Source organism: Molossus molossus, unplaced genomic scaffold, assembly GCF_014108415.1.
Source record: "Molossus molossus isolate mMolMol1 unplaced genomic scaffold, mMolMol1.p scaffold_m16_p_1, whole genome shotgun sequence".
Lineage (NCBI taxonomy): Eukaryota > Metazoa > Chordata > Mammalia > Chiroptera > Molossidae > Molossus > Molossus molossus.
In genome coordinates this window covers 192,207,050-192,228,665 of record NW_023425344.1, presented here as the reverse complement: position 1 = coordinate 192,228,665, position 21,616 = coordinate 192,207,050, and the positions used below count along the sequence as shown (strand labels likewise).

Here is a 21,616-nt window from a genome sequence, read left to right as displayed (position 1 = left end):
ATCAACAAAAGATTAATAGTTAATTCACAGAAAATAAAACTGAACTCTTTATTGAGCATATGTGAAAATATGTTCAAACACCAGTATTAAAACAGTGTTCATCTCTGAAGGATGAGGAAGAGAGGGTAATAAAATTTGGAGGAAGTGCAAAGAGAAATGCCATTTCATGTGTAACATTCAATACTTTGAACTATAAAAAGCAGGGCAAATATGGCTAAATACTAACATGTGGTTATCTAAGTGGGAAATATATGCATGTTTGATTTACTTTCTGTTATTTCCTTTTGTATTTTTGAAATATTTCTTAATAATAAATCTATATAATATACGTAACAATTTTACCATTCCACTTTATAAAATTTTCTCCATCATTTTTATGAGAAAAAGTAATAAGAGAGGCAGTATGAATTAAGGGAAAAACATAGGAGCAGAAGTTAGAATCTATACCCAAATCCACCACTTGCCCATTGTGTGACCCTGAGCAAATCACTTAATTCTTCTAAAACTGATTTCTCACCTGAAAAACTTGAACAACAATATCCACCTTTACTACATTAAAATTATTGTAAGGAGTGAATTATTTCATGTATATAAAGGTGATGTTCAAATATAAAGAAAACATATGTATGAAAATTCTCAAAACCTACAGGTCATGTAAAATTAAAAGTACATATTTTTGCATTTACTTTCATTCTGAACTTACAGAAATAGACATTAGAAATAGAAAGACATGCATCTCTTCTTACCGGGTCTATTAGCTGGGAATAGAGTTCATGACAATTGTCAAAAATATACTTGTACGTCGAGTCCAGGCAAGCTCTGACACAGTCCTTCACCACCATGCTGGCTTTCGGGGGGCTCTGCAGCTCCAGAACCTGACAGGAAAATTATTTTCTTATTTTGGAAAATAGAACATTGGAGGCTAGTATAGACAACTCAAATGATTTCAATAAATGCTTTTGGTTGATGTTTCTGTGTTCAGAAAAAAAAAAAAAAGTGGTCTTAGAAATGTTTTAAATGTGTAGGTATCCACTTTAACTTTTTAATGTGACAACTCTGAAAATGTTCATAGTTGTAACTATTCAAGTAGAAACACTTAAAGTGACCAATCACATCATTCATTCATTATTTCATTCAATCATTAAGCAAATATTTATCACCTGTTTTATGCCAGACAATGTTTACACTGCTATAAAACACACACACACACACACACACACACACACACACAAAATAAAAAATCCCTTTTATTATGGAGCTAAATTCTCATAGATAATAAACAAAATTAATCAGTAAAATATATTACATGATGATGCATGTTGAAAAGACAGAAAAGAGCGAACAGGAGGCATTTCAGTGGGATAAAATGAGTACAGAGGACAGCAATAGCACATGCATTCAAAGAAAGAACAGGGAAAACCACATATATACTATTGTGAGAACCTTAACTAGGAGCAAAGTGGAAAGGAATTGGACTGTTTAAATAGAAGAGCAAAATGACCTTACTTATCTTTTAAAAGGTTCCCTTATGCTGCCTTAAAGTAGGGTATAGTAAAAATGCCAGTGATATAAATAGTTCCATAATCCAGGGAAGAAAAGATAGTGCTTGGACTATGGTGATAGCTAGGAGCTGGATGCTATAAGAAATCATATTCGGGTTCATTTTGGAAGAAAAAGCAGGATTTACTGACATTACATGATTGATGTGAAAGATACAGAGGGGCCCGGCCCCAAAGCTTTAGTGTGAGTAACTGGTACAATGCAGGTGGCTTCAATTTAGATGGGAAAGTTCTGTTTGGGAGCTCAGGAGCCCAGTTCAGACAGGTTAAGATTGAGAAGCCTGTTATGCTTATAAGCATCCAAGCAGATTTCAAGTAGACATCTGGATAAATGAGTCTAGAGTAGTGGAGATTCCTAATATATGTATGAAAATTATTAGCTTAGAGGAAAATTTAAAGAAACAAGACTAATTGAACCTGCTTAAAGAAGAGATCTGAGAAATGAACCCTGGGTAATTCTAGCCCTGTGACATCAGGCAAATGAGAAAGAACCAAGCAGTGAAGACTGAAACAGAGCAGACAATGATATAGGAGAAAAACTAAGCAATAGGAAATCTAAAAAATAGTTTCCTAGAGGAAGAATTGATAAAATATATTAAGTGGTACTGAACACTGTGTAATGAAGATCAAAATTGACCAGTCAATTTGAAAATGATGATCATTAGTGATTTTGACAAGATCATTTTGGGTGAAGTAATGGGGTGAAAGTCTGATAGAAGTGGGTTTGAAAAATAAGGGTGCATTTGAAAATCCAATAGGTTAAGATTTCTGTTCTCTCCAGATTGATTTATAGATTTAATGCAATCCCAATAAAAATCCCAACAACTAAAACTACCTAAACAATTCTGAAAAAAGAACAAAGAAGGTGGAGGACACACTATCTGATTAAAAGATTAGCTATAAGGTACAGTAATCAGTACAGTAGGGTGATGGTGAAAGTACGGACAACTGAACAGTATAAAGAGTCCAGAAACAGACCCACGTAAAGGTGGACAATCAATATTTTTTATAATGACGCAAAGGAATTCAATGGATAAAAGATAATCTTTATAATAAATAATGTTAGAACTCTTGAACATGCATATACAAATATATTAACCTTGGCCCATACCTCACAGATTATTAAAGATAAGTGTCAAAATGGAAAATAGAACTAAATATAAAAGGTAGACTAAAACTTTTAGAAAAAAGATCAGAAAATATTTTTGTGGCTTTGGTTTAGGCAGGAGCATATTTATAACTAGAAAAATTAAAAAAAAAACAGACTTTGTCAAAATTGAAAACATTTGCTGTTAGAAAATGAAAAGTAAAAGACCAGACAGGAAGAAAACATTAAAAATAAAATACCTGCCAAAAGACTCGTATCTACAGTATATAAAGAATTCTTAATATTAAAAAAAAAAAAAGCCTAATGAAAACTAAGCAAAATATTTCTACAGACTGTTCATAAAAGAAACTCAGATGGAAAATGAGACCAAAAAAGCTGATCAGTAATATTAATTGAAAAAATTAAGGCCATAGTAAGATACTTTACTCCTATTAGAATGGCCAGAAAGAGAAAAAGAAAGAAAACCAAAGCCATGGAGAAAAACCAAGAGCCAAGAGCTCAGCTGGAATGGGAGTTCTCACACATCGCTGCAGGGAATGAGAGCTGTGCAACTGCTTTGTAAAACAACTGGCATTTCTTGTAAAGTTAAGCATACAGTGACCAAACATCCAGGAACCCCACTCTCAGCTATTTACCTAAGGAAAGGGAATGCTTGTGTTTACACTAAAAATATATATATGCACATTTTCATGGTCTTATTTGTTATTACTCCAAACTGGAAACAACCCAATGCTCGTAGTACACACAGAACAAATAATTACTGCTCAGTGAAGAAAGAAAGAAACTGTTGATACACTCAACAAGATGGCTGAATAGCCAATGTGTTATGCTACATAGTGTATTATTTCATTTACAAGTGTTCTGCAAAAGACAAAATCATAGGGGACTGTCACCAGACCAGTGGGCACCCGGGGATGGGAGAGGTGTTGACTACAAAGCACAGGAGGCTAACGGAGCTGTTCTGTATCTTGACTGTAGGGGTGGTTACACAACTGCACATTTGTTGAAAATAATAGCTTTGTACAGCAAAAAGAGTGAATGTTACTGTCTGTAATGGGGAAAAAAGTTAATGAGAGAAGGAAATTTGTTCAAAGGCTAATGGGAGAAAAGAAATAGGAAAGAAAATGTAAAGAGGACTATTTTGAGGAGTTTTGTTTTAAAAGATAAAGTGAAATTAGGGCAGTAGCTGCAGAATAAAGTGGAGTCAACATTTTTAAGACTGGAAATTAATAACTTGTTTGGTGATGGAGAATATTCAACAGAGAAGGAAAATGTGATAATTCAGGCGTGTGGAGAGGATTGTTGAACCAATGTTTTAGTACTCGAGAGAGGATAAAATCAATTGCAAAGTGGGAGAGATGGCCTCTTCCAGAACAAACAGCTAATCAATAGTAATAATAAAAAAAAAAAAGAAGGAAGAGCATATGGACAAAGACACAGGTGTGCAGGTAGGTGGGGTGGGTGGTGGGAGCAGGGGTTGGAGCTTAGGAAGCTCCAGTCATTCAGTGAAATAGAAATCTAGGTCATCAGCTGGTGCCGAAGGTGGGGCAAAGTTTGCAGAGCTTTTGTTTTCTAAACACCGCAAGGCAGGTGCCTGGGGAATGGCAGATAGGATGCAATTCGGATGGAGCCTCCTCTCTCACTCTCATCTCCCAGCCCTGTGTCAATGACCAGCATCACTTGTCAATTGGGTAAACTTTCCCACGGGGTCTAGATCGGGTCTCACCCTAATTCTCTACACACTGTTCCAGCAACTGCTGTCAGATGATCAGAACTGACATAAATTCCATTTATCCTAGTTGTCCAATTTAACTAATTTTAAGCCAAATGAATTTTGTGAAACTTTAAAAGAATCTAAATGATTGTGAATCTAGTATGTTTTTTGTCTGCCTCTCAACTATAAATTGCCATTTGTAATACTTCTAGTGAAAACATTATGGACAACTAAAAAAGGGAAAAAAAATTCTATTTCCTATATTTTGCTCTGCACAGGAATTTTCTGAATAAACATCACTAAATTCTTCAAGAGCAAACATTTTTAGCCCATAGCCTATCAAGTAGATTTAGGAAAGTCTTATATAACTTGTCCTGCTTGCCCTGGCCGGTTTGGCTCAGCGGTTAGAGCGTCAGCCTGCGGTCCGGAGAGACCTGGGTTCGGTTCCCGCTAAGGGCACGTACCTCGGTTGCAGTTTGTCCCCGGCCCTGGTTGGTCGTGCGGATGGCAGCCACTCGATGTGTCCCTTTTACATCGATGTTTCCCTCTCTCTCTCTTTCTCTCTCTCCCTCCCACTCTGTCTGTACAAAGAATGGAAAAATGTCCTCGGATGAGGATTTAAAGAAAAAAAAAAAAATCAAACAAATAACTTGTCCTGCTAGCCAAATTATGACTGCAGATGACTTGCTATTAAAGCAGAGGAGACGTATCTAAAAAGAAAGGTCTGCATAGTTTGGTGGGCAACAGTTAAATACTGTATATTAATAGTTTAAGTGATCCATATGTTCTTATGTAGGCACTGCAGCACTGAATATGGAAGTGACCACAATTGGGGTAAACTTCAAAGAGCTGGCTATTCTCTTGCAACAAAAATGTCAGCAAGATGTCTGAGTTAAAACTACAGCAAGTAAACTCCATTTCCACTTAACATTGTTAGGGATTTTTTTTTTTGGTAAGTGCCATGTCCATTTAATAGAGAACTTTGTTTAAAATGGGTTTAATTTAAAAGTAAATTGGAGCCAAATGTATCAGAATATCTAATGTCTAGGATAATTCCTTTTCAACACACCTTGTATTGGAAGAATGATTTAACTCAGACAAAGGTGCCACAGCTTAATTGCTGATGTTGAACATTACTATTCAAGAGAAGGGTAAAGCCTAAGAGTTTTTGCACGGAAAGAAACCATCAACAAAGTGAAAAGGCAACCTATTGAATGAGAGAGAATATTTGCAGAAGATTTATCCGATAAGGGGTTAATATGCAAAATATATAAAAACTCATACAAAATATTAAAAAAAAAAAATCTAAAAATGGGGAGAGGACCTGAATAGATATTTTTTCAATGAAGACCTACAGATGACCAACAGGCACTTGAAATGTTGCTCAACTTCACTAATCATCAGGGAAATGCAAATCAAAACTACAATGAGGTGCACACCTGTCAGAATGGCTATTGTATAAAAGACAAAAAAAAACCAAAAACAACAACAAGTGCAGGATAGGATGTGTAGGAAAAGATACTCCTACACTGTTGGTGGGAATGGAAACTGGTGCAGCCATTATGAAAAATATTATGGAGGTTCCTCAAAAAAATAAAAATGGAACTATCATATGATCCAGCAATCCCACTTCTGGAAATTTATCTGAAGGAAAAAAACAACACTAATATGATAAGACATTTCACCTCTATGATCATTACAACATTGTTTACAATAGCCAAGGTACTGAAGCAACCTGTGTCCATGGATAAATGAATGGATAAAAAAGATGTCACACCACACACACACACACACACACACACACACACTGAAATATTACTCAGCCACAAAAGAATGAAATCTTGCCATTTTCAACAACATGATGGAACTGGAGGGTATTATGCTAAGTGAAATAAAACAGAAAGACACATATCATTTGATTTCACTTATGTGTGAAATCTTAAAAACAAAACAAATGGACAACCAAAACAAAACAGGAGCAGAATCATAGATACAGAGAACCAACTGGTGGTTGCCAGGGGGACTGGGGTAGGGAAGTGGGTAAAGGGCGTTAAGGACTACAAGCTTCCAATTCTAGAATAAATAAGTCACAGCGCAGTGATAAACAGTATACAGAATCTAATCAATAACACTGCAGTAACTGTATGGTGATGGAAGGAAATTAGACTTACCATGGTGATCACTTTGTAATGTGCATAAATATAGAACCACTATGTTGTGCACATGAAACTATTGTGATGTTGTATACCAACTATATGTCAATGAAAAAGAAAGACAGGTAAAACCAGGCTTCACCAGGAAACAAATGTTATATCACACTAATTCAGGGACAGAAATAAGGTAAATTACCTTCAGCCTAAAAAAGGTGATGCTTGTGAGCAGGTCAACAGTGGATTTCAGGTCTTGCAATCTCTCTGCACTGCTAGCAGGAAAGTTTTCCTGGGTGATTAAGACACAGAAAACGTTGAATTATCAGCATTAATGTAAAACATTACAAAAAGTAAAAAATTTGGAAATATTCTCTTCTTAGTCATAGGAAGCTATATCCTCCTATTTATTCCTATAATGCAATCAAATATACAAAACAATATTATTGATGTGATGTTATTAGGTTATTTTTCCTTATTATAAAAGAGCTTTACTAGTAAAAGAGGGAAAGACAGCATATATTGAAAATATTTTTTTTATAATTTTCTCAAGATGGGTAATTTTTTTCCCCCCAAAAATACTTTGGGAACTTTTACATGTGGGGCATTGACTTTTAATCACAAAGAAACATTATAAAGTTAAAACATAAGACTGTACTGCATAGTCTCCCTGAAGTACTGTGGATTTTAACAAAGAGTTTCTGTTAGGGAGATTGGATGAGCCATGTCATACAAAAATGTAGATTTTTTCAGATTGGCTTCTAAAATGGTTATCTGGAAAAATCATAGGTAATTTTTAGCTATTCATGAAATGGAGCAGAGTTGGGGTGTCTAAATAAGGGTGAATGAGTGAACTCAAAGCTGTTTTTGCCCCCAAATATCTTTCCGTTGCCTGGCAGAGCAGTGCTCTTCTCAGAGTGCTGGCCCCTGTTCCAACGACAAAGGGGAGTTTGACAAAATTTGATATTATATATAATTTCCAAAAATATGCAATTAAAATATCCATCAATAAGAGACTAAAAATGAATACAGGAGAAATATATGTATGCAGATATAAAAAGATATTTAGGGTAAGCTGTTAAATAAAGAATGCAATCATTAGCACTGGCCGTATTGGCTCAGTGGTTAGAGCATCGGTCTGTGGTCCTGAGAGACCCGGGTTCGGTTCCCGCTAAGGGCGCGTACCTCGGTTGCAGTTTGTCCCCGACCCTGGTCGGTTGTGCGGGTGGCAGCCACTCGATGTGTTCCTTTCACATCGATGTTTCTCTCTCTCTCTCTGTTCCTCTCTCTCCCTCCCACTCTACCTGAACAAAAAAAGGAAAAATGTCCTCGGGTGAGGATAAAAAAAAAAAAAAAAAGAATGCAATCATTATTATTATAGATTATTTTTGTAATTAAAATTTGTAACTTTTTTGGTAATTAATATATTTTGTAATGGAATTTATGGGTGTATTTTCCCACACACATGCAATAATGTGTGTGTGTGTGTGTGTGTGCATTTGTGTGTTTCACCTGGAGGTAAAATATAGAATGAAGTCTGGCCAGCTTCAAAAAGCACATTGTACTGATCTAGAAGGAGTGCATTAAGTAGCAAATCCCTGTAGGAATCTCAAAAGCTGGGAACATTTCAGCAGGATATCTCAGTAACAAGGGGTGAGCTTTCAAGATGAGGACTGGTCACATGTATGCTTTATAAATTAGCTGAGGGCCACTCAATGTGATGGTTATTAAAATAATTATAAATTTAGGTACACACACACACACACACACACACACACACACACACACACAGAGTATTGTTATAGGCTTATATGGGGCAAGGTACCTGACCAAGAGCCATATGCATTCTTATTTAGCAGACCCTTCTAGTGTGACAGGAAATAAGATCCCATAATCAGGATTTCTACTTTTCCACTACATAATTAATATTTTTTTTACAATATGACAAGAAATAGTCTGAGCCAAACACAATATTTTACCTGTAGGCAAATAATTTTGTACATACCCTATACTTGGATAGGTCAATCCTTAAAGAGTTGTGCAACTGGTCCAGTAGTTTTATGAATTTTTCCCTCTGTACAAAGAAAACACAAAATAAGTGAAGGGAAATAAATGGCCACTCTAAATGTAGTCCTTACAACAACTCTATCAGTTATTGTCACTACTGTATAGAAAACAAGGTTCAAAAATATCAATGGCTTTTCCAAGATCATAGAGCTGGTGTGTGACATAGCAGTGTCTCAGACTGAGGTTTCTTTGATACCAAACTCACATTCGTTCCCACCACCTTTCTGTGATGAATGAGAGAGTATCCAGAGAATTGTGTACTGTAGAAAGAGTCCAGGCAACTGAATTGACACTGTACTGATTCATGGCAATATGAGTCAGGAAGAGAAAATATAACCCATCTCTCTACCCTCACACTCCAGCCCACCTCCCTAGAAATAAACTGTATTTGTTGTTTTTTTAAATACTTCTCCCACCTATGGAAGTGGGAACAGCTGTTGTTTCTTCAAAAACAATTTCAAAAAGCGTTTTCCTTTTGGTAACATGTACAGACTTCATAATCTGAAAAGATCTATTGCTTTCAACTTATGTTTATGATTTAGTACTAAAAAGAGTATAAAATATTGGGCAAAAAAAAATAACAACGATGCTTCCCTCTGATGCTGTTTCAGTGTTGGACTGACCTCTTGACAGAGGGGTTTGAAGATGAGAATAAGGACTTTTGCTAATAAACATAAGGAAAAAGTTTTGTGGATTGAATAAATTACATAAAGTAAAACTATCCAGGTTAGGTGCACAAACTTTATAGGTAAGTAGTTTCACCATTTTAAATCTCAGATGGCTAATCATAAATAAATAAAAATATGGGGAAGGAATAAATGACAGCAAAGGTCTCTGCCTATATTAGCATTCCGTAAATACTAAATTGCACTTTGAAGTTGCTGGCAAAAGTGGAAAATTTTCCCAGCCTTTTCACGTGCAAGGTGGATTTATGGGGCATATAACTCTTACCCTTTGAAGTCACTGATCTCGATGAAGTGAGCCGAATATTAATTGACTTGATGAATTGTTCCTAAGTTGAAACTTCAATTTTCTGAACAAACTGCCTTCATCAGGTTTACACATTAGTGAACACAGTTTGAATGTTGCCTCTGTGTTAACCCTTATGAAGGTACCAAAGGAACCTGAGAAATGAACCTTGCTTTCCAGAAGTGTGTCACTTGTTAAGCAGATAAAACTCTCCAGTAAAGCTAATGAAAAATAGCTGAATTGACTGTATTAGATTTTCCTTTCCCATTTCCATCATACCTTCCCAGGGGAGGACATGACCTATACTGTTCTTTATTAACCATCCACGCCCCCATGCATGTGGAGCAGTGGCTCTTGATCAAAATAAAAAAATTAAAGAGCCACTAGAATCATCAGTCTAGGCAACAATAAAGTTAATCATTCAATGGTTATAGTAAAAGAAAATATGTTCACATCGTATCTCTGACCTCTTTAGCTGACCTCTGTGATTGGTACAAATCAAAACAGCTGACATGACCCTAGTCAACCATGCTCTGGCCCAAATAATTTGGCCCTGTTCTCTCCACTGGGACCAACTGTTCTGGTTGCCTTCCTGATATCCACTCTTCCACTCTTCCTTACTAATGGAACCACATGCATCCAGTGTATCCATTACGAAATGCCCACTTTCCCAGACCTCTTTGCCTCTAGTAATGGCCATGAGCATGGTTTAGGCCAGTGAGATATATACAGCTTATCAAAGAGGATGGACTCAGCATATTATCAATGAATTACTATTTGCAAAGATTCTGAAGAGTGCTTAGCAGACAGTGGTTGTTGTATTGGTATTTACTCTATAAGTCTTTGTCGGGCTTTTTTTTTCCATTTGCTTTTTGTTTTTCTCCTTGTTCCCACCTTAAACTCAGACTAGAACCTAGAAGGCAAAACAGTCGTCCTGTGGCTATGAAAAGCTGAATTCATGGGAAGAATAGTGGAGCAAGAAGCTAGGAAGAGTCCCCACACCTCACCCTAGCCATGTCTGCTGCCCTTTCAAACATTACAATTCTGAGCAGTTAGGCGAGCCCTGGATTCCTATTACCTCTGTGCTTAGGCTACATGGGAAAAAATTCTATTTAGTTAAGTTTGTTCGAGTTTCTGTTTCATGAAGCTAAACTAAACCCTGACTGATACAGATCTCACATTTGGTTCCTACCCAGGTCTTCAGTAACCAGCTGAAAAATTTACATTCAAGGAAAATAGAGAACTGTGGTGAAAACGGCTAGGCTTGTCATGAAATCTCAAACAAAATCAGATAATGTGAAATTAAAAGTGTGCTGCTGATTGAATTTTCATAGTTATCCTTTTAACAGCAGGACAGCTTGAAATTTAATTTTAACTTCCATATTTCTATTAAACTGGAATGAGATTGCCTTTGCAAGAGCAGAGGAGGCCCACCGCCTGCATGGTCTGATTTGAAGATAAGAGACTGGGTGATTAAAGACTTTCCCCTAAGGGTCATGCCACAATATTAGAAACTGCACATTGTTCAGTTCTTTGCATTGGGTAAGCACGACATATGCTTGGTGCTTGGTAGGGGCCAAATCAATAACAAGAATACTAAGTAGCCCTGGCTGGTTTGGCTCAGCCATTGGAGCGTTGGCCTGTGGACCAGAGAGTCCCGGGTTCAGTTACCGCTAGGGGCACATAAAAAAAAAAGTACTAAGTATTTTCAGTTATCAAAAATGTAGGTTTGGCTAGTTGATAAGAATAACTAGACCAGGGGTTAGTAAACTGTCTGTAAGGAGCCAAATAGTAAATATTTTCAGCTTTGTGGCCTTTGTCACAGCTATTGAACTCTGCGTTGTAGCATAGTAGCTCCCATAGACAATATTTAAACAAATGGGGCTGGGGTTTGTTTTTTTTTTTCAATAAACTTTTGTGTGTGGACAATGAAATTTGAATTTCATATAAGTACAAAATCAGTTGGTGAGGCAGTTTTGGTCCTCGGGCAGAGGGGAGATGTTGAGTACGGGGAAGCCACTGTTACCCGGACAATGTACTCTTAATAAGTCCCCCTAGGACTCTGGGAACTGTGGAAGGAAACGCTCTTATAAGGAAAGGGTGTGGAAACCTCTGCACCATCCTTGGCTTCTCTTCCATTTCTTTCTTCCTCAGTATTCCAGTCCAACAGCAGGCAGTTTTAACCTGAAGCTACTAATGCTTAAGCTTTGGGGACCCTCAATTGCTTCAGTTTTCCTGGAAAGAATCCTGGCCATGTGGTCACATGATCTTAGGTTTTGTAACATTTGCAAGAATAGGATGAACATTATTTTGACCTGGACTGGCAAATTGTGAAAACTTTTTTTCTTGATCATACCCAAAGTCATCATTGACTAAGCAGTACAGAAACATTTCAAATAGAAGTAATACAAAGGCTCTTTTGATAATTTTTGCTAATTTAATTGATGTTGATCATATAAACATAATGAAAATATGTTTATATTTCTTGTTGCTTTGAAATGAATACTGATACCAACAAATATACCGTAACATAAAATGTCACTACAGTGATGCTATCAATGATAAACAAATTAGTAAATGTCATCAATTCAAAGAGCATTTAAGGAGTCACTTCATAGGCAAACTTGAAAAGAACTTAGATGTTATTGTTCACTGCCCTAGAGAGCCTAGTGTTTCACTCGGTGGGACTGAACTTGACATAGGCTTCTTTCTCTTGCACACTCTAGGTCCTGACTTCCATTTTTTATTTTTAGAGCATTTTCTTTAGAAAACTTGTAATTATATGTTTCTTCTCTGCCTTTTTGATATGTAAATCTTTTCAAATGCCTCTTACCAGTTTTATAAACCACTAATGTCTTTCTCAGGTACTTGAAAGTCATCCCTTTGAAATGTAAATACTAAAAAGATAGCACACCTATCTCCCAATCTCTGCAGGAGGGTAGGAGACTAATTTTGATGGATGCCAATGAGCAAACCCAGGCGGCTTAATAACAGAAAAAGACATTTACAAGAGCAATTCAATATGCTGGACATGTCCTATTGATCAACCTTCCTTCTAATAGCCTCATAGACTTGACCTCTATCTTATTCCAGCCCGTGTCTCAGTGGAATTGAGCTCAGGCTGGCCTCTCTTTCCTGTTGCGATAGCCTTAAATGAAGTCTTCCTTGATTAGTTAACTTTGTTGGGTGCCATCTTTGCTTTGACATCATACATGAAAAACAATAAATGTACTCTCAGGTTAGATGAGTCATTAAAGGTATGTGGCATTATCAATGAATTATAAAAGTAAAAATCTTTTCTAAAGTATCAATTTTAAAAGTTCGATCAATTGTACTAGATAAGAGCAAATTATTATTATTTTTCAATAAAAATAGTATTTCAGAATTGTTTTCATATGAAGAAGTGATCCAGCATCTGCCATCAAAAACTGTAGGAAAAACTCTCATAGATGTATGTCAGGCCATTAATTAATAAAAATACTATGTTTTTCTGGAATTTGCAATATTTATGGAATTTGTCTTATAATAACTTATAATTCATTGTGATTTATTTTTAGTAGAAATAAATATTAATTTTATATAAAATTTTTTATTGACAATTTTGTATTCTTCTTATAAAGAGATTATCATCAAATTATGTAAGGTTTAGGCAGCACAAACCCTAGAACTAATCACTTGTCAAATCATAAAGAAACAATCTCTTCCAAAATGTTTTCCACATTCATTCTCTCCTTTGCCACATCACCTGATTTTCTCTAAACCACTGTTTAGATGCAGCATCACTATCTTACCAGGGCGAACGCATCAGCCTTCTCACAAATTAGTCCTTCTGTGCTCAATACCAGAAACTAGTTTCCTCATTCCCCCTTCCTTCAGTGTGGTGTCCTGTAGTTTTGAGACTAGGAAACTAAATGCCATATTTCTCAAACTATGTTGCAGATAGGTTTCTGCAATTATCTTAGCTTCTGCCTATTAGATGCATGTGCCCTGCTACCCTTAGGAAGAAGACTAGAGATGGAGGCCCCTTTCTGCTTCTTAGTTTACTTCTGCTGCTAAGTCAAGTCCTGGAAATACTCACCTCTTAGTCCCTGGTCACTAGCTTTGTGGTTTTAAAAGACGATCACATTGTAAATAGAAGTAGCTTTTTGATTCATCTTTCTGACTTTAGGAAAGCTCATAGCTTCTCTTGCAAACTGGTTTCACTGTGATATTTTAAGAAATATTACAGAAGGATCCTCCTCCAGTCCTTCAGATGATATTGTAAGCATCTCATTCTCTGTGCCAAACCCCTTTCTATTTAAAGTGCTAGGATGGTTTCTTTTACTACAACTGAGCTCTGTCTGATACACATTCTATCTTTCCCCTTTGTAATATTTTCTACACAGAGTGACCTTTTAAGTCAAAAACTCTATAAAATGATACCCTTTGCTTCAAGATGAAGTCCAAACATGTTAGTGGGCAATTTAATATCAACTCAATAACACAGCGTCATCTTATACTTCCATCTTTTATTCTATCTGCCATCCTCGGTGGGCAGGTACTTCACACATATTTCTTTCAACTTATCTTGTACCTTAGTCATTTTCTTTAATCAAAAGTGTTCCCTTGCCTATGGTAGTTTTTCTACTACTTCTTGGATACTGAAAAATACTACTCATCCCTAACAGCCTTGCTCCTTCTGTCAAGCTTTGATGAACCTTTTAAAAGAATTGATCACTTGTTTTTTGTTCAATCTCAAAGCAAGTTTATAAGTATAAACTCCTTTGCACTTATCGCATTTTGGGAGTAATTAATGGGCATTGTTACACATGGTTATGTGACTATCCCATTAGAGTATCAGTCCCAGACAGCAGAGTTCAACATCTTTCAGTCCCGCCACTACCTGCCATCCACAGTGCCTTACATGAGGTATCACATAAATACGTATTGAATGAACAAGTGAACCAAACACCACACATATAATGCCAAAAAGAATTCATTAGCATATTTGTTTTGTCCTGCACCAGTTGTGTCAAAGAGGGTGTATATGCTCAAAAAAAAAAAAAAAGCTGAGTGAAATAAACATCAATTTACTAATGATGTATTTGCTATTTCTATCTTAAGAGAACTCACTAAATAAATTTTCTAAATACTTTTCTTCAAAGTTAAACTATTGACTCCCACTTCATAGAGCTTTCTTTCCTTCTAATGCTTGGTCCACCCATGGTGTTTTCAATACCCATGGATGTTATATCCTATGAAGTTCTTTCATCTTCTCGACTCTGAGCAGCCTTTACTGCTGTTAAATCATCTCTCCCAAAGAGAAGAGCCTTGATATTTAGCTTTTGCCAATTTCCATGAAGTAAATACTCTCAATATTTCTACTTTCAAGGATGGCTGTGTTCAACAACCAGCTTGCAATATTTCTGAAAACTCAGTAATCACTGCCTTTGAGCAGGTACAAACTAGCTTCAGTTCACCACTGTTTTACCCTCAGCTTTCAACAAGCTACTCCTGTAGCTACATCCTGGATTTGAGACTGCCCTTTATGAATCTTGTGAAAAAATAAATAAAATCTTATGAAATATGTGATATTCCTACCAAATCCTTTGTCTCTGTCTCTGTCATGGTGCCACTTAACAAACCTAGACCCCATGGTGAATTACTTCTACTTTTCCCTTGACAAAATCATCCATATATTTACATTTTTATATTTCTCTTTTCTGCAAAATTTCAACTGAGAGTCAGTCCAACCATCTGATGAATATGATACATCAGTATCAGAATACTGAGAAAATCGCAGTTACATGAATTGTGACAACAAATTTATGCTTCCCAACATCAAATGAGACCATCAGCTTTTACTAGGAGTTCCTCTGACATGGTCCCAAAACATTCCTCTTTTCTGTTCCCTTCCGTAGCTCATCGAGACCTTTGCCAGCCTCCTTCACCTCAGGCATCTGTGTTGTAGCCCTCTTCTGGTAGAGGAGCACTTCTTGTCCTAGCTGACAACTACAGAGAAGGTCAGGGAAACTGGGTATGAGTCCCCCAATTTTTCACTCCTATATCAAAAGCCTAGTGTTCTCTGCAAAGACTCCTCCACTGTTTTGTCAAATTTCAGAACAGAACTTGTCCTTTCTTCTTCCGATGTCCCTTTCTGTTCTCTTGACTGCACTTCCTTTCTTTCTCCTCGGGGAGGTCACTACATCACTTATTCTTCATCTGGTAAACACGCAACTTCACTCCGGCAACTAATTCCTTTCCTAACAATTTATACACATGTTCAAATATATCTCATTAAATAATAAAAAATCCCTACCCAAACGAGACAGAAAAAATAACATCTTTTTCTAATGATAAAAAACCTTCTCACTGTTGTTGACCATTCTCTTTCCCCTTCTCACTTAAATTCCCTAACATAGTAGCCTTTGTTTCCTCACCAATGGCTATTCTTTCTTGTTTTTTATTTTGCATTTTACTATGCAATTTATCAAATGTAATATAGAAAATGCTATAATTTCAATATAAAGATAAATACAAAATAAAAACAACAAAATATTAGCTACAATCCCACCAGGTCATGATACCATTGGCATGTTAGCACATTTCCTTCCAGTCTTATTTACAGCTTTGTATCTTGTTTTTTTTCTTGATCATTGTATCATGGGCATTGCGCAGTTATATAAATTTTTCTTTAAAAATGTGATTTGAATGATTGCATTACATTTCAGTGAATAAATGAGCCCTAGTTTACACAACTATTCACCTACACCCTGCACTAAAGAATGCTATGAGAGTAGACTTTCACCTCAACCACTTCACTAAGCAATGACCTCCTACTTGCCAAATCCAAGGGTTTGTCTCTTTCCCGTCTTATCTGAACTTTTTGTAGGACTCTACAATGTTATATTGTCCCCTTTTCTCAAAATAGTTTACTTTGCTTTCACAATATCACACTTTCATTATCATTTTTGTTCAATTTCTTTAACCATTTTCCTCAGTAAATTTTGCTTGTCTCTGTTCTCCACTCCCAAGGGTTCTGTCCATTTCAAATTATATCTGAACATGTTCATCTAAACTACGACTTCAAATAACACTTGTGCACACAACCATCTGAATTTTTAAGATGAAGGGTTTTCTTTTCTTGAATATTTATTTTACTATCCTCATAGGTGGAACAGTTTTTTCTACTGGTTTGATTTTGGAAGACTCAAAATGTCTGGGTTACACCTTTGTGGAAGATCAAGAAGGACCAATGCAATGGAGTTCCTATGTCACAAATGACAGTATCAGCTTCAGAAGTCAGGTAAATAGGGCCTCCAAGCCCTTCAGGGAACACAGGAGACACTACTTACATGTGTTTGTGCAAACAGCATTATTTTCAATAGGCAGGGAAGAATGTGATTACATTTGCATACCAACTCACCAATTTACCAAGATGCCGTTTCAGAAAGATTTCTTTTTGACCCTCTTATCTGTAATAAAGTCATTTGATTTACAAAATGAAGTTTGTTATAACCATATTGCCACTGAAATACTAAAACTCTGAAATCAATTTAGTTTCTCTTCTCTGGGTCAGCGTGAAGTAAAAAAGCATGCAACTCATTTGTCTCCAGGTAGCTTTAATGGTGGAAGTTAATCATGTAAACACATCTTTTTTCTCAGTGGTAAAAGGTTCAGTGTTCCACAAGACTGGCTTATTCTGTACCATGTACCCAGGCAGAATATTAAAAGCAAAACAATTTCATAACACTGAATGCTTTATGTTACAGGTAAAATCCTAGGACAACAAATGCTGTTACTAAGATGAGGTTTTTATAACAAAATATTCTATGATCTGGTATTAGTCATGATAGTATTTTCTTGAGCCAGTTAGAGACCATTCTGTGGTCCCAACTCCATCTAACAAATGGAGCTGATAGTGTACTGTTTGTACTACAGGTAGGGTAGGAGAAATGAAATCCTCATACCTTAATATTGCAGAGCACTTTCAAGGTTTACATACTGGCTTACCATCACTTACCTCATTTTTATCTGAGAAACATGTTAGATAAATAATTCTTATCCTCATTGAGCAGATTGAGAAACTGAGGCCTGAATGACAGAGTTGACTTGCTAATTTTGAGTGCAAACTCGAACCCCATTACTCCCAACCCAGAGTTTTCTTCTACTTGTATGTAAATTTATTTTGATTTGTCATTAAATCATAGCTACTCTTTCCTTTTACTCATTCCTATTTACCTTACCCACCTCACATGCATTTTCTTTTAGATGAAAAAGAGAAGAAAACAGTAAACACAGAAACACCCCCCCCCCACACACACACACACACTGGCTTTATACCCTTTTGTGGGGTTGTGGAGTTGTGGGGTTGGAAGATGGATAATTTGTAACCTTGTGTTAATGCAGTCTTACTATCTGGCCAGCTCAGGTGCATTGAGTGCTTCATTTGCATGTGAATAGGGTAAGGTTTGCATGGGTGGGCTAATGGGTTCTAGGACTCAAGAATGTCTGTGTTTGTTATTTTTTAGTTTCAAAGTCTCTTCCCACTGTAAAAAGCAAGAGACAAAGCTAGGCTGTATGGTTTGCAGAGACGCCATCTCGAAGAAATAATTTACATAAATCCACTTGTAACCTGGGGGAACCAATCTGCAAGTAAATGGGACTACATCCAAAGATCCAGAGCATTTGCTCCCTTGCAAAGCTCCCCCTCACTTCAAGTAGCATGTGTTTGTAGTTTCATTGGGTTACACGGATCCCAGCAGGCCGAGAGATGACACCCTTTTAATTGCTGGGTTTCATTTGTTTCCACTCTATGAGAGGCACTGCCCAAAATTTGATTTCTAACACATGATCAATCACAAAAATCTATTCAGTGAACAAATTTGGAGGTTCTGTGGGAAATGTAACTGTGGTGTCATGGAAAACTACCTGTCTCACAGGGACATCAAACAGAGCTACTGGCCTACTCAGCTGCCTGGGCCAAAACCTTGGCAATCTTTCCAGGCAGTTTTCCCTTTCCCTTAATGTCCATATCCCTAAGGACACTAAGTGCTGCTGATTTTATATCCTGAAAAGCTCTGGAATGTGTCCTTTCTTCTCTTTCTCCACTAGTTCTAAGTCTAGATCTTTACCACTTTATTGGGATTTGTGTTAATTTATATCATATTTCAAGTCTTGTTAATTTTAATTTAATTATGCTTATAGAGAATGAGTTCCAGTGACAGGGCAATAGAGAAATAATATTTGAGATTCCATAGGGACTGTGCATTTTAACTTTTCAATGCGTTTTTGATGCATTTGAATACTTCGGGTGGACAGTCTTAATTAGATAGTTTTCTTAGACTCTTTATTCACCTATTATTTTTTTACTTAAATATGTGCTGTAGAGTGCAAATGGAGACCAACAGTCTCCAGAGAAGTAAACTGAGTTCACATTTACCAGGAAAAACTGTCTACAGTGGTGAATCCCACATTTGCATATGTGAACAGTTTCCTACAAAATACCAGTATGCTCACAAACTGGATGTTTTTCCCCATTGCAAAAGGTCATTCAAGATATGGAATTTAATCTATAAAGATGCCTGTTGACTGTCAAAATTATTTCATTGAATAGGTTTCAAATGAGCTTTTAGCTTTAGCCCAATTATACTAAGAAATATTCCCTAAGCTATATCTTCTGTAATAAGATTCCAAGAATCTCTGGAATCCAATGTCCCTTTAAAATGTAACTCCCATAAGCTACTAGAAATTTTACATTTAAAAAACACTACTTACACCAAAGTTGGTAGCAGCAAACCGGTCAGAGGCAGAAACCTGGACATTTGTTGAAACTGTTGTGTGAGCATAGAAAGCATTGATATTCGCCAGCAAGGTGCTCATGATGGCAGGGACACCAGGGCACATATATTTAGAAGACAGACAGGAGAAGTGCCTGCAAGAGAAAAATATCAAGGGCTTTAAAACAGGAATTGATTCACTTAACAGCTAACCTCTAACATCAGCAATTAAGTAATTCCTCAACTGCATCTACAAGAAGGAACAAAAACTCCCGTAGTTTCTAATTGAAATAGAAAGCAATGTCAGCCTTTTACAAATGTCTCACGATGTGAAGTGGCTTCATCAGAACATGATTTGCCACAGGGAAGTGTGCACAGACCCTTTGGACTATGAGAGCGCTGTGTGTACACACCAAATGTGCCATTTCCAGTGGACTCGAGCTGTGGGGAAGCAACAGCACAGGCATCTCCTTCTCTCCAGCAACTATGTCCCCACTTATTTCATGGATAAAGCAATAGGCCCTCCTTGGACTGCACATTGGTAACATAATATCTGTCTGAGTCCAGGAAATATCTTCTATAAGCAGTTGTTCTCCAAGCATTTTGCTAAAACCAGGATTTAATTAAGCAAACAGATGACTGGTGAGGACAGGCTGAATTATGCCAGCTTTATACTTAAACACTGTTTCTTCTGAACCTTGAATAATGGTATCATATGCGATCATCTAAAGCAATAAGTGTTCGTCCTGGCCGGTTTGGCTCAGCGGCTGGAACGTCGGCCTGTGGTCCAGAGAGATCTGGGTTCGGTTTCTGCTAAGGGCACGTACCTCGGTTGTAGTTTGTCCCTGGCCCTGGTTGGGTTGTGTGGATGGCAACCACATGATGTGTCCCTTTTACGTCGATGTTTCTCTCTTTCTCTCTTCTTCCCACTCTATCTGAACAAAAAATGGAAAAATGTCCTTGGGTGAGGATAAAAAAATAAAATAAAATAAAAATAAAGTGATAAGTGTTTAATTCTGTTGCTTCTCGCAAGAAAACCCATTTCATTTGAACTATAACAAGAGACTTGAACATTGAAAGCACAGCTTAGGGATGAAAGGGAAAAGATAAAATGCTCATGGAGGAAAGAAATTTTCAATACATAATCTGAACCTATGTTCTGTTCTATCTCAGTAATTTATCTTCCACCTAGGCATCAGTGAATTTTGTATTACTGAGCACAAACACAGAGTGTACACACATAAATAAATAAATGCCCCAAATGCACCTCAAATAAAATGGGTGGTGGCTCTACAGATAGTGACTTCTCTTAGATCTCAGCCAGGCTACTCTCCTAGAGCTTGTCATGACACTAGCTAATAAAGCAGGTCAAAGTTTTAAATCTGGATCTTTGAGGATCACGAATAACAACATATAACATGAGAGTTGCATAACTTGTGCAATTTAACCCTGGAATTAGATGATCACTGATTGCTTCTTTTAGGTAAATAATACATATTCTGACTTTATTATACACTAAATTAATTATAATTGCTTAATATTTATTAAGAACACTACAAATGATATAAAGATATTAAATTAAAATTATAGAAATTAAAATCCGCTGGCACTATTTCTCCTCAACAATTCATAAGTGATTATATTTGTTAGACCCAAGTTAGAGGTCAAGAGTTGCATAATTTGCCGTGCTTGAGGCATCTTTGACTTTTTAAGAGTTTTCAGCTAACAGGCTTTCCATGGTTTTCACTTTGGCAAAGCGTCTGCCTCTGTTTGTGTGCTCTTCCTTTATGTGCGGTTACTGCCAAGGCAAGCTTTCTTGCTTCTAACCATCTCCTTGAAAATCATTTCCTTTTAAAGGCTGCAGTTCCAATACTACTTAAATTATCCTAAGGGGAAGAGAGGAAACAGGATTAAAAGTACAATTAGCAATTTCAATGACTGAGTATATCCCTGCAGCAAACCAACCCTTCAAAAAGTGTACATACCTTCAAATAAAATAGGTCAAAAAGTACCACTGTAATTTCTGAAAATGCTTAACAATTCCCCGCAAAGACTTGATTAAAAACAATTAGTTAATAATGTTAAATTCACTTGACTTCAATTTTGCAAATAAATGGGGTTAGTGTCAAATCAAGTTAGCAAATGGAATTTCAGTTCCATGGAAAAAGCTGGGAGTAACAAACTCCAAAAGACGATGCTTAAATGCCAGTAATGAGATTGTTACTGACATGTTTTTAGTTGAAGCAACTGTTACAACATTGTCAACCATTAATTCTCACAATATTACTGGAAAA

General features: G+C 36.6%; 1 protein-coding gene across 2 annotated transcripts in view; it reads right to left on the bottom strand.

The window, feature by feature from the left end:
• The window catches only part of UNC13C (unc-13 homolog C), a 561,286-nt gene that overhangs the window by 235,437 nt on the left and 304,233 nt on the right, over nt 1–21,616 (bottom strand). For both annotated transcript variants that reach the window (XM_036264009.1, XM_036264019.1), the window contains 4 exons: nt 19,321–19,477; nt 8,534–8,602; nt 6,731–6,820; nt 747–875 (listed from right to left, as the gene is read on the bottom strand). In XM_036264009.1, coding sequence (XP_036119902.1) covers nt 747–875; nt 6,731–6,820; nt 8,534–8,602; nt 19,321–19,477 — 445 coding nt within the window. The remainder of the gene's footprint in view (nt 1–746; nt 876–6,730; nt 6,821–8,533; nt 8,603–19,320; nt 19,478–21,616) is intronic.